The 13,457-nt window shown below is 42.6% G+C and overlaps 1 protein-coding gene across 3 annotated transcripts in view; it reads left to right on the top strand.

The window, feature by feature from the left end:
- Nucleotides 1-299: 299 nt before the first annotated feature.
- myh14 (myosin, heavy chain 14, non-muscle) overlaps nucleotides 300-13,457 on the top strand; it is a 28,230-nt gene continuing 15,072 nt past the window's right edge. For all 3 annotated transcript variants that reach the window (XM_063878963.1, XM_063878962.1, XM_063878964.1), the window contains exons 1-14: nucleotides 300-441; nucleotides 3,843-4,023; nucleotides 5,462-5,668; nucleotides 7,016-7,172; nucleotides 8,229-8,256; nucleotides 9,433-9,547; nucleotides 10,379-10,390; nucleotides 11,452-11,544; nucleotides 11,679-11,742; nucleotides 12,040-12,138; nucleotides 12,314-12,457; nucleotides 12,559-12,773; nucleotides 12,855-13,007; nucleotides 13,283-13,456. In XM_063878963.1, the coding sequence (XP_063735033.1) occupies nucleotides 3,856-4,023; nucleotides 5,462-5,668; nucleotides 7,016-7,172; nucleotides 8,229-8,256; nucleotides 9,433-9,547; nucleotides 10,379-10,390; nucleotides 11,452-11,544; nucleotides 11,679-11,742; nucleotides 12,040-12,138; nucleotides 12,314-12,457; nucleotides 12,559-12,773; nucleotides 12,855-13,007; nucleotides 13,283-13,456 (1,629 nt within the window). In that variant the 5' untranslated portion in view covers nucleotides 300-441; nucleotides 3,843-3,855. The remainder of the gene's footprint in view (nucleotides 442-3,842; nucleotides 4,024-5,461; nucleotides 5,669-7,015; nucleotides 7,173-8,228; nucleotides 8,257-9,432; nucleotides 9,548-10,378; nucleotides 10,391-11,451; nucleotides 11,545-11,678; nucleotides 11,743-12,039; nucleotides 12,139-12,313; nucleotides 12,458-12,558; nucleotides 12,774-12,854; nucleotides 13,008-13,282; nucleotide 13,457) is intronic.

Below are 13,457 nucleotides of genomic sequence, written 5' to 3'. Positions count from 1 at the left end.
GCCACGCCTCTTGTCAGTTCTCATTGGCTAATGGCGGAGGTAATCGAGCTGCCGTTAACGCCATTTGTTGCCGCACCCGTTTAATGCCAGTTGTGGGGCGGATAGACCCCGTCGTATTCATGAGGCGGGTCTAATACTCGGTTGTAGTTTTTGATTGGAATATTTTCTCTTTAAGGCTTGACTAAAACCCGTCTTCTCGAACCTGGTTGGTCTGCTATCAGGAAGTGTGTTGCCGGACTGAAGCCGTCGCCCTGCCCTCACTGCTCCCTGTTTTATTCTTGCCGAGTGAGTGCGGCTCCAGCGAGAGAGCGGTGCAATGATAAAAACCGCATATGCGGTGAGCTACACACACCTCTCAGGCAGGAAAATACCAACGAAAACGCCTCACCCCGGTTCTCCTCGCATCACAGCCTTACCCACTACTCTGAGCCGAACCTGAAGGTAAGAGATTTAATTCCCTTTTCTCTAATCCAACTCGTTATTAGCCAGTGTAATATCCTGAACGTATCATATTTCAGAGTAGCTGGCTAACCTCGCTAGGTTGGTCTAAATGCGGTGGCATTACACCCTAATAATGAAACGTATTGGGACAAGAGACGTTCAGTTTTCATCTTTATGTTCGCTTCCTCAGAGGGGCTTTCATCCAGACAACCTGAGGTCTGGGCATTAAAACTGTCGAATGGCCACATTAAAAGGGATTTCGACCCATACAATTATTAGTAAGCCTATTGGCCTACTGTGATCTTTGTGTCACATCATAATAATGGCTATTTTTCTCAGCGAGAATGGCTTTGCTGTTGCTACATGCGGTTCACAACCAATTTCAGACTAGGGCTCATGTGATTGTTCATGTCTTATGTTCAAGGTGTGGTTGCTTTCGTCAGTTTCTGTGCTGTAGCAACAGACCTAAAATGCAGGTAATATTTAGGGGTCACTGCAGCTGTAGTGTTCTGCAGCTGCATTGTAGTTATCATCATAGTCACAGTGGCTTAATAATACCACATCAGTGTCCGCTACAGAGCGCATATGACACAATATACCATCACGGATGCCAAGCTGAAGAAAAAAGGCGTCTCCTCTTTGCTCCCCCACCCGTTTAACACACGCACAATCACGCGCAGACACCCACACATTTATTACCCACACAGACATATACAGGGGCACACCCCCCACAGGACCCCCCGCATTGAATGACCTCAGTTCTGACGCTGGAGGTATTGTCTGTGGGCTGCTGCTTGGTGTTGCTATGGAGGAGAGCGGTCAGCTTTTGGCAACTCCAGCTGCTGCAGGATGAGTTTGATGGTCAGTCCGGTCTGTACTGCGACAACCTGTGAGGTGTGTGTGTGTGTGTGTGTGTGTGTGTGTGTGTGTGTGTGTGTGTGTGTGTGTGTGTGTGTGTGTGTGTGTGTGTGTGTGTGTGTGTGTGTGTGTGTGTGTGTGAGAGAGTGTGTGTGTGTGTGTGTGTGTGTGTGTGTGTGTGTGTGTGTGTGTGTGAAGAATGTGCTTTAGGTGAATCATTGGCATCAGCAGCAGCCCACACTGCAGCTTAAATGATGACATGCAAAGTCTTCTTCTATTATCAATGTTAAAGCTGATCGAATAATAAGGCTGATTTATCTCATGATGATGATGATGGTGAAGTAAGGTGTGTATAGCCAAAGACTGACATACAGTTCATTCCTATGTACACAGACCTCCAATCCAATAACCATTAAAAACATATCAGTCTGCTACAAGGAGGCCCTGCAATGGTTAGCCCTAAACCCAGGAGCTTTACAGTAGCTGCCCGCTTCTACTAATACTAGAATGGGTTACATCGGGATTATAAATTCACTGTGTGCATTGTGCTATCCATGTGTGTAATAACAAAGTTTATTCGAGTCCAATACCTTCAAGAAGAAAAGTAAATTGTCAACAAAACCACAAACTTGTCACCACAGTATGAAAAGAATTTGCCGAAAGTATTCCCCAACAATTCCCTTTTTACTTATGTTTGCTTTAAAACTATGGGGCCGACAGCTGTAGTAAATCAAAGGCCACAAAACCAAATGACAAGCTTCTAAACAGCTTTGGTAGAAACACTCAGTTTGGCACAAAGTAGGGAATCTTTAAAAATGAAATACCATATTTTTAGTTTTGGTCTTTTTTGGGAGGATTTGTTCACAATTATAGAACACTAGGATCAATCCGGTCTTTAAAATCAGATCCTCAGCTGTTTGATGCCACTGAGGGATCACATAGTTCCCATACTGAGTTGCTGGGTGGTGGCAACTCTTTTGTAATCGTGATGACTCCACACCCTGTGTCGTATTGCAGTAACAGGTAGGGTTAAGGCAGGGTTGGGGACTGGGCCCTGTCAGGAACAGACAGAATGGAAAAAACTGAGACTGACATACATAGCAGGAATCAAGCCAAACGACATACCTGTAGAGGCATGGAGACGCCTAACTGTTAACTGGCCGGCGCAAATACCTGTCTGATCAAAGTTGACATTTGCTCTTAGTCAAGCATGCCTCATCCCCCGAAAACCTTGTATCAACTCATTCCTTATAAAATCCTGTTTTTGATTTTGGTCATACATTATTTTGATACAATACACTAGTTCTTTAACAGTGTATTAATACATGAGCAATCAAGCGTCATTCAGATTTCGTGGGAGACTGGTTGAATGAAAAATGTTAGGGTATGTCTTTGTCGGTTGCCAAAAGAAATTCAGATTCACTTATCTGGAAGAACTGTCTTTCTGTTCTCCTTGAAAAATAGATGTGTAGAATGTGTAGTTGCTGTGTAATAAGTCCTTTACTGAGATTGTAAGCTGCAGGGTTGTCAATAGCCTTCTGCTAACACACTGAATGTTATTAACTGTATATTTAATAGAATAACACTCACATTGACGGGCTGTGGCCAGAAATGATTCCCATTTTTTTGTGAAAAATGACAAATGTATTTTCGAAAAAGCTGATTCTTTGAATAAATCAAATGTTGCAGCTCTTATTTTCTGATGTCATGTTCTCTCCACGGGTGACAGTTACCATTGAATGGTCCTAATGTGGCTTCCCAGATCTATTTGTAACAATGTCACTCAAAAACCTCAAAAGAAAGTTTTCATTTCACACGTTCTCCTCCACCGAGACAACTGCTGTCACAAATCCCAGCTGAATATTATTTCTAAGTTGTCAGACTAAATCAAAAAACACCCTGTTCTAGCGCTACAGTGTCTCTGGCTGGAGGATGTGTTCATGTTTCTTCATGTTCCACTAGCTACTGATACCTCACTGTGTCTCGTGGTCCTCAGTGGGGGATTCACTAGAGTTTTATCCCTACTGAGCGGCCCCTAGTAGAAGGAAGGATGCTTCACTTTTTTTCACTTAACAATATATTCAGTCCATTTCCAGCCCTTTTTTTTCACTGCTATCCCACCCTTTCCTCCTCTTCCTCGCCCTCCCTCCCCCTCTGCCTGTCATGTCAGTTTACTCAGTCGATTGATGTATCTCGCTCTTCCTCAACCCTCCACCCCTCCACCCTCGAATCTGTCTGTCTTCTTCCTCCCTTCTTCTCCTTGATTTGCTGTCTTTCAATTAGGCCATCGCTGACCCAATCTCAGCTGGAAATGGCCTGCATGCAGCTTGCGTGCTCACTGCTACTCTTCCTTTATGTGTGGGTGCACATGAATTTTGTGTGTCTTGACACAGAATCACATCAGTGTCCCTGTCCGTCAGTCCTTCATCGTCAGTCATCATCGTCGGTGCTCCAGATTTAGGCCTGTGATGAAAAAAATGTCTCAACACCGGCTTGGTTTTTAATGTTCGACCCTTTTTGTCACCTTCTCTTTCCCCACACAGTGCCAGTAGAACCATGTCCAAGCCAACGGGGGGCGGTGTCAACGATGTCACCCGCTTACTGACATCGGGGGCCACGTCGCCAGGGTCACCCAACTCCAAACCTACGTTCTCTGCCGCCAGCCAGGCCGACTGGGCGGCTAAGAGGCTGGTGTGGGTGCCGTCAGAGAAGCATGGCTTTGAGGTAAGGCGGGGATTGAAAGAAATGGAGAAACATTTCATTCCAGCAAAGAAACTGATACTGGTTATAAAAAGATGATACATATAGAATCCCATGGCTGCTGTAAATATCCCTTTTTTAACAACCTGTTTTCCTGTTTCCCGCTATCCTAGTATTAATCCTCTGGTCAATAATTAGCTCAAAGTGCGTGCCTTTGATTGAGGTGTGTCAAGCAAGTGAAGCAAAGCAGCACAGGGTGTGTGTGTCTTTGTAAGTGTGTGTGTTATTATGTTTTATGAGGTTTCAGTCCTTATGAAAATACACTTTATTCCATGCTTTTATTCATGCATCCTAATAGTTTCCTTCATATGCCTTGTGATGCTCTCTAACACATTTAGGCGAATTGACTGTCACAAGGTCCATTTCATAGAAATGATTTGTTCCGCTTATCCTTGGTACTTGTATCATGCACATTAGGAGTTTGATTGGTATATATTGTAGGATGCGACATATGAATTGTGTGTCCTGTCTCTGAGTCTCCTTCTCTCTGCTGGACTGGTTTCATAGAAAGCTCTATGAATAGAACAATACCCTCCTTCAGCCTGCTAATGTTAGAGAGGCCGTTGTAGCACCACTGACTTCATTTCATACTCATGATCTGAGAATGGCACACACAACCAAATATACACAATCATAACAAACAGACAGACACACTTTCATCCAGTTTCATATTCTGAGCATCTAGTTTAATCTGTGACTAATATACACCCACACACAGACATGCACATCTTTTATGTTGTGCATGTCAAATAGCAGAGAGACTCAAGTGAAGCAGAGTAGAATCCTGTGACCTGATCAGACCCGGAGTGCACTTCCTGTCCGACAAGCACAAGACCGACAGCATGACAAGAGAGTTTCTCTCTTTCTGTCACCATCTATTCTTGTCTGCTGACAAATTCAATAACTACTCTCACTTTAAATCTCACTGACAGATATGCTGTCAAACATTTTTACAAATATATTTTCAATATTGGCTTTCTTCAGTCAGCTGGGTTTCTGTGCTGTAAGACTGGACCATTGTTTTTGGGGATGAAGCTCTATATTAGTTTTATGATACTGTTTTCTAGACTTCTTTGTCAGTCCAAAAAGGAAGGTTAAATAAGATTTAAAAAGAGAAAAGCTGTTCATCTCCAAAAACGTGTTCTTTTTAAATGCACTTTTTGACGTGTATTATTGTGGGATTGATTTCCTGACAGCATATCTTGTAAATGCTTTGCTTGTTAGGGCTCCTAATTGTAAAATATGGTTGTTTATAATGATTAATAATTGCAGACATAATGTTAACTGTGGTGTTTTACCTACCTAAAGCAAAATGAATGTGTCTTCCTTCCTCATTCTCACATTGAACATAAACTCTCTCTACCTTCAACTCCTCTATCTATCTTCTCCTACTTTCCCCCAGTCGGCCAGTATCCGGGAGGAGCGAGGTGATGAGGTGGAGGTCGAGCTGACAGAGAACCAGAGGAAGGTGACTCTGTCAAGGGAGGAGGTGCAGCGAATGAACCCCCCACGCTTCAGCAAAGTAGAAGACATGGCCGACCTCACCTGCCTGAACGAAGCCTCGGTGCTACACAACCTGAGAGAGAGATACTACTCTGGCTTAATCTATGTGAGTGCACAACACAATGACTGCATAGGAAGGTGAACGAGTTCAAGACGAATTACTAATAAAGAAGCTGCGTACACGCTTCTCACAGAATGTTCACATTCCCTGTGATGTTCATGCAAGTGTCAGATCCTCTGGCATCTCCTGTGTAACTGATAGGGGGGGTGTGTGAGAGAGGAGAAGAGTCAGTTTACAAAGTTGTCCATGTGTGTGTGGTCGCAGTGGGAGGCATCTCCAGTTTCTCCTGCAGAAAAGGAGGACGAGAGTGCAAAGAAGAGATATGAGTAGTATGGTATAGTTGGGAAGATAGTGATGTAAGCCAATGAAGCCCACGAAGCATTTAGGAAAGTAGAATTATATATATATAGCTGTGCTGGCTGTACACTGGTTAATTGAAGGATGATGATGCTGAGACGAAAGATTAAGAGAGGAGCGGTGATAGATTGTTGGAATAGCTTTGAGAGGCGTGTTACAATATGATAAGATATGAGTGCTATACGGCTTTATCATGTCTTTCACTGCAGTTAGAATGCACACACAGAATGTAGGGACGCCATGTAGAAAATGGCTGGCAGCATTTATTAAGATTAAACCTGCACGATGTATATACTATATTTATAAATATATATAAAAAATGTAATGAACCGACACATTGTAAAAGACTGGTCTGTGTTCGATAAAAGAATGTTGGAATTAATGTCTTTTTGTCAATTCAACACATTTTTCGGTATTGAGCCGTAACTTATAAGCAGGTTATTACAAGCATTACTGTTCAAGGGAGAGTCAACATTATTGGATAAGCTCCTCATATCAGGCAGCACTAATTTACATGAGCCAACTGTGGTATAGAAGAACTGCTGACTACGGACATTTTCTCACTGTCACCATGTGTGTGTTATGATGTGATTGGTGTCAGGGGTCAGTCTTTAAAGGGATTGCACATTTGGCTTGAATAAAAATGTGTTAGTTGACGATTCCATGGACGTTAACCGCTAGTTCACCGTGTCACAATCAGTAATCTTGGACAATGCTGCTGACCTGTATAATATATCGAATCATGTAAATGAGAGATTTGCATTGACTGCTTGACGCTTGGTTAACTGCTGTACTTTCTGCTGAAGCACTGTTTTAATAAGAGAATGCTACTCCTGCAGTTTTCAAACAGGAGCCACCCACAGTTATTGACCGTTTTCTTGAATCAAGCACAAACCTTTTAGCTATAGTAACTGAGCATGTGCAGAGAGAGGGAGTTAATAAACAAAACTAAATGATGCCGAAATAAAGCGCTCCATGGATTTCACGATGAGAATACAGTCAATGTTAATCCCTCTGCTCTGTGTGTTTCTCCAGACATATTCAGGGCTCTTCTGTGTGGTGGTCAACCCTTACAAGAACCTGCCCATCTACACAGAGTCCATCGTGGACATGTACCGGGGCAAAAAACGCCACGAGATGCCCCCACACATCTACGCCATATCAGAGGCCGCCTATCGCAGCATGCTACAAGGTATCCAACACTATCTATGAACTCTTGACTCCTGACTACCTCTGACACTTACCTAACTCCTACATTATTTTTATGCTCAGCTTACAACGCAGCACTGAAACCTCTCGGTGATCTTTGATCGCTAAGCCACACCATAATTGCTTTTTAAAGGTGTGGTACGGTCTTGACATGTGGCTGTTATCAAATGTCTTTAAAAGTGAGAACTAGGTTAGACAACAGAGATTCCTAGGCGTGGCGCAGCGAGGTTTGTAACAAGGTGTTGAGTATTTGTTGTGGAGATGATAGTAGGCACACATTACACTCCTGACAACAATGCATGTCAGTCACTTTTCTGGGCCCTTCCTGTCATGTTGAACTCATGAGAGAGTTTTCCCAGCAACCACCAAAAAGCAGTTGAGGATTGAGCAACGTCTCTGCCTCAGGATGTTTTACTTAGAGAACAGCACAGAGGAGGCTCTGTGTCTGCGTATGAAGGGGTAGGTTGAAGGTGTGTTTCCACAGTGATGGAACCAGTAGGACCAGTATGAATTCTTCTAGACTGAACATGTGTGAATCTTAAATAATGCGAGGTAATGTTTGAACTATGTCCTCCCATTGACTAGCAGTGTGGTTTAGCAGCCTGGAGAGACTAGTTCAGTTGGGAACCTGCTTCTCTCTATGTGCTTATTAGTGACGGACATGACAAGAGTCAGAGCACAGTCAGGGATATATACACAGTAGCAGGGGGCTAGAGGCTAATAGCACATATAATATAGTACTCATTAAACCCTGTGGTGTCAGTAGGCATGGAACGATGTGAAAATAGTGTTTCTCCTGGCCAAAATATCCTGGGCATTCCCACTTACATTATAGCCCTACTTCCATACAGCACTACATACAGAGTGCCATTTCAAGTAATCACGTCAGCATGCATGGTCTTTTAAATAAGCAGAGTTGGGATCCTTTCGGCTGTCTCATGTTAACTCTTGTCAGCCGCGTAATAAACAACATGTTTAACCCTCATCTTTCTATATATATCTGTCACTCATTTGTCCTCACATTGTTTTTCTCTCACAGACAGAGAAGACCAGGCAATCCTCTGCACGTGAGTAGCCTACTGTAGGACGCCAGTGTTTGTGTGTGTCTGTGAATGCTTTGTACTTTGCCGTCTGGAGAATCTTTGTACGGGTCACACTGAGACTGCCTCTGTTGGAGTGTGTATGTGTGTTTTAGTGTGTCCTCCTTTGTTTGTATTGGTGCCTCCATGCACATATGCATTTAGTTATTCAGATTTTAAGAATCATAAGCATTATCTTTATTCAAGTTTTTATCAGATCCATTAGGAACATTGTAGGTAAGGAGGAGGTGGGCGCCTAATATCCCAGTTACATATCTAAGACACTCGCCAACCCAGAAAGTGAAGCAAGTTCCTTGACAAAATAAAAAAAAACCTCCTAAATGTATGACTTTACGATCTCGTTTTATTCTTGTAAATGTATGACCTTAATCTCTGAAATGTGTTTTCTTTCTCTGATTATAATACAGATAAAAGATAAAGGGACTGCCTCTTTCATTTGTCTGTTTGAAGCAAAAATACTACCTTATGTACTTTTTGGCCTTCTTATCTGTGTATCATTTGTTGCAGATATTCATAATTCAATCAGGATAAGACTAGTTTTTAATGCAAAATTACAAATGCAGGACATATCAACGTGCACACTGATATTGGTATGGTCTGTTCTTAAACAGGAATTCAAATAATCAGGACAAAAAAAGCTAATCTCAGCAAAGATGTCTCGCCTGTAATTGGAAGGCATCCTCCTGTCTGTTTGTGCCCATGGTTTGTCTACCTACTTGCAGTCCATCTCCCTGTCATCATGTCTTCCTGCCAGACTCTTCCTGTCATTGTCAAGGGTCCCTCTTGCATCTAAAATCAGTGTATTTGGGACGAGGCGTCTGCTCTGCTCCTTTTAGATCTTTTACAGTTGCTATTTTTACCCCATCCTCCTTCGTTCTTCTCCAAAAGCAACAATACTGACGCTGCCTGTATCCTCCACACCTGCTTTCTGTTTAGACCTGTGGCTTTGAATGCACTGCATGGGCCGTATATTTATTGGTGTGATGAATGAGAGTTTGGCCATTTGTTCCTGTGTGTTCTCTGGCTTTTAAAGTACATATACCATTCAGAATTGAGACATATGTGCAACATTTTGTAAAGCGAATGTTTTTTATTCTGTATGTGTGTGTGTTACTAACTTGATTGTGTGTGTTTGTGTTCCAGAGGCGAGTCTGGAGCTGGGAAAACAGAGAACACTAAGAAAGTCATTCAGTATATGGCTCACGTTGCCTCTTCCCATAAGGGTGTCACTCCGGGAAGAAACAAGGAAGCTTTACAGGTAAGTCCTAGTACAGACACCACAGAAGTCTGACTAAAAGAAGAGCAGCTGAAGAAACAACAAAGGAAAGATCATCCTGTTAGAACATCATTAATGAATAACTGAGGAATTACTGGGGAAATAGTGAGCATGATAAAGGGGGGGGGGGGGGGGGGAAGGTGATGTAAAGAAATAGGAAGAAGTTTCAGGCTGTAGGAAAGGAATAACAAAGGTGCTCCTCTAACCTAATGTAACTCCCGTTGTTTCATTGTCTTCATTGGTGGCTGATTTAGTTAAAAATCGCTTCTCTCTTGAACTTCATTTTCTCTTTATTTATTCACCCTGACTTATATGATCATAAGACTCCCTGGGTTTTCCTGCGGGTGCAGTTATCTTACCTCGCATGCAGTGAGGTTTCTCTGTCAATCAGTCCTGATTTTTTCTGCATTTTCTCAGCAAGTTTCCTTACCCTCTTCTTCCTGCACTTGTTTCCCCCTCATTCTCCTCTCTCTGCATTGCGGCTCTCTCTTTCCTGCTCGTTCAGATGGACGGCTCTAGGTCTTTAACAAGAGGCAGTACTTTGGGGAACAAGGTGAGTTAGCTCTATCCTGCTGTCCTGTCCTGTGCTTTTGTCCCATCCTGTTTCCTGCTCAATGAACTGACTAACCAACAGAGTAAACCTTTAACTGTCAGCACTGATGTGGTTCCTAATAACAGTTGAGCCTTGTACACTTTATTTGATTTTGTGTTTTTATAACCCTTTAACTGTTGTGGTTGTTATTTTGTCTTATTTGTCTTTTTTTTGTTTATCCCATTCTCCTCCCTCCTAAAACCTATTTGTCCCCTCGTCAGAGCATGCAATATGTGAGTATGACAGTATTTAGAGACATTGGGGTGACGCTTTGTAGAAAATGCTGAAATGATTCTCTTCATGACGAGAATCATGTCTTCTGCGCATAGTGCTGAATGAGCCCTGGCTTTCTAGATGTCTAGTTTTGGCAACAACAAAAACATGTCTTAGCGCGCTGATGTTTGGCTTCACATTTCCACTTACTTCTATAGGTTTTTTTTAATGTGCCTATAGAAATGTGAGACAATTCTGATGTAAATCACATGCACTGAACAGTGTATGTGTGTAATCTGAATGTGTGCAGATTCAGGTGAGTAAGTGTGTGTGTTGTTGCACCAGTGTGTGTGTGTGTGTGTGTGTGTGTGTAACAAGTCAACAAGTGTACACACTTAAATATGGGATTTTTTTCACATGTGCACAATAAAAAGTGCTGAACTCCTGCTGTTGGTGAGTGTGTGTGTGCCTTTGGTGTTGGCTTCTCTGCATTCCTATACATCCTGTAGCTACAGTAACTCCCCATCACTGGCTGCTGCTGCTGCTGCTGCTGATGCTGCATCAACAGCTGCTGCATTGGCAATGCGACAACATAAAGTAATGCATTGCAGCTACAACCAGCCAATATGTAGCTTGTGTGTGATAGCATCTCAATCTGCGGCTTCCCTCGGCCCGTGTATTTCTGCAACAGTGGTTCTCAACCGACTCTTGATAGATTGCCTTTTAATAATGTAGGGAATTAAATTGTAATGGATTTAATGTAAAACATGATTGATGCCCTTATTGATTGCTAAACTAATGGAGGCCCATTAATCCCATTGATGTTGAGAATCATTTGTTCCCGGGTCTGGGGATGGTGTGTGTTTGCAGATGCTTTTCTGGGCCCTAAATTGCACCATTTTCCATCACTGCTCCTTTTGTGAAGTGCTTCTTCTGTTTTACACTACATCAGTAGTAACTCGAAGAAGAGCAGGGTTATATGGTGCATTTTAGTAGATGGATGGGCCCTGTGGAAGTATTTAGTGGGGGTGTTGTCTTTGTTGTGCTGTGAATCTGATCCGACGACCCCTGTGTGTCTCAGGGCGAGCTGGAGAGACAGCTGCTGCAGGCCAACCCCATACTGGAGGCCTTCGGCAACGCAAAGACTGTCAAGAATGACAACTCCTCTAGATTTGTAAGAGCAAACAAGATACAGTGTACCAACAGATAAATGTTCATATATTTATATTACCTCCTATCAGTATTGTCAGTTTGGTGATTTACTTCAATTTAAATGAAACATAAAACCTCTCTTTATTTGTTTTTCAGGGTAAATTCATCCGCATTAATTTTGATGTGGCGGGGTACATTGTCGGTGCCAACATCGAAACCTGTATCCTTTTTCTAACTTTCAAAGTCTTTGAAAGATTGATGTCCTCTTGCTGTCTTAGTTATCTCCTTCATGCTGACTTTTTAGGCAAAAAGACTTCCATTTATTGTGACCCTCTGTTTATTTTGTATGTCCTAAGGTGCTTTCTGAAACTTATGGAAGCACTAATAGATCAAAGGTTGTTTAAATATAACGTATACATTAATATTACATACGCTATAATCAGATTTTAAAAGCTAAAAGTGGAAAGAAAAATATAACTAGTTTCAGCTGTGTATCTCCATAACCGAATAAATCCAGACCTCCTGGAAAAATCCCGGGCCACCCGTCAGGCCAAAGATGAGAGGACATTCCACATCTTTTACCAGCTACTGTGTGGAACTTCAGATGAGACAAAAGGTGAGCCAATTCACAATAGTTTCAAACATGTGAATATACAGTAAATTGCTGCTATACTACAAACCATAAAGTACTGTATGTGTTTCTGCAAAAAAATGTATCTTTGTCCTGTAGTATTCATGCTGTTAGTGCTTAAATCAATCACTCTGTTTAACCTTTATTTTCCCTTACATAGCGGACCTGCTTTTAGGAACTGCTGATGAGTACCGCTTTCTCAGCGGAGGCTCCATCCCTGTCCCTGGTCAGAGCGATTCAGAGAACTTCACTCAGACCATGGACTCCATGGCTATAATGGGCTTCAACCCAGAGGAGTCGCTATGTAAGAGAGGAGCAATGGACAAGAGAGAAAGTTGTTTGCTTTTTGCACATTTGATCCCTGCTATTAATCACCTTCTGTCTCTCTGTGTCACCTTTCCTCAGCCATGCTTAAGGTGATCTCCTCTGTGCTCCAATTTGGGAACATTTCCTTCATGAAGGAGAAGAACCACGATCAGGCCTCGATGCCTGATAACACAGCCGCTCAGAAACTGTGCCATCTGCTGGGCATCAACGTGCTGGAGTTCACCCGGGCCATCCTCACTCCCAGAATCAAAGTGGGTCGAGAGTATGTGCAGAAGGCCCAGACCAAAGAACAGGTACGATTTGTGTGCAGAGGTGTTTTTGCTGTTACAGATAAACATTTGAAGTGTATTTAACTGAATACCCGTCCTCTCTAGGCGGACTTTGCTGTGGAGGCCTTAGCAAAGGCATCATATGAGCGTCTGTTCAGATGGCTGGTCCACAGGATCAACAGAGCTCTGGACCGCAGACAGAGGCAGGGAGCCTCCTTCATAGGCATCCTGGATATCGCTGGATTTGAGATCTTCCAGGTTTGTTCATATAATGATTGTCAGTTTTATGTATGCGGTAGGACATTTATAAAAAACAATAATCTCCTATGATCAATTGCTGTGATATGTTTGTTGTAAGGCATATTTCAAAAGTTTCCCTTTGTATTTCTATTTTTTAGGGACCTGTTACAAATAGTATCAGGTCGAGGATAACCTTAGAAGCATGTTGAAGTGTATTGTCACAAAAAGTCTTACTAGGGTGTTCTCTCATAATTAACATTACATTTCTCCTTTCTCAAATTGCTCATCTGCAGCTGAACTCCTTTGAGCAGCTGTGCATCAACTACACCAACGAGAAGCTGCAGCAGCTCTTCAACCACACCATGTTCATCCTGGAGCAGGAGGAGTACCAGCGAGAGGGCATCGAGTGGAACTTTATCGACTTCGGCCTTGACTTACAGCCGTGCATTGACCTCATCGAGAAACCAG

Source organism: Eleginops maclovinus, chromosome 3 (assembly GCF_036324505.1).
Source record: "Eleginops maclovinus isolate JMC-PN-2008 ecotype Puerto Natales chromosome 3, JC_Emac_rtc_rv5, whole genome shotgun sequence".
NCBI classification, from domain to species: Eukaryota; Metazoa; Chordata; class Actinopteri; order Perciformes; family Eleginopidae; genus Eleginops; species Eleginops maclovinus.
The sequence above is the reverse complement of the archived record's forward strand: the minus strand, read 5'-3'. Positions and strand labels throughout refer to the sequence as shown.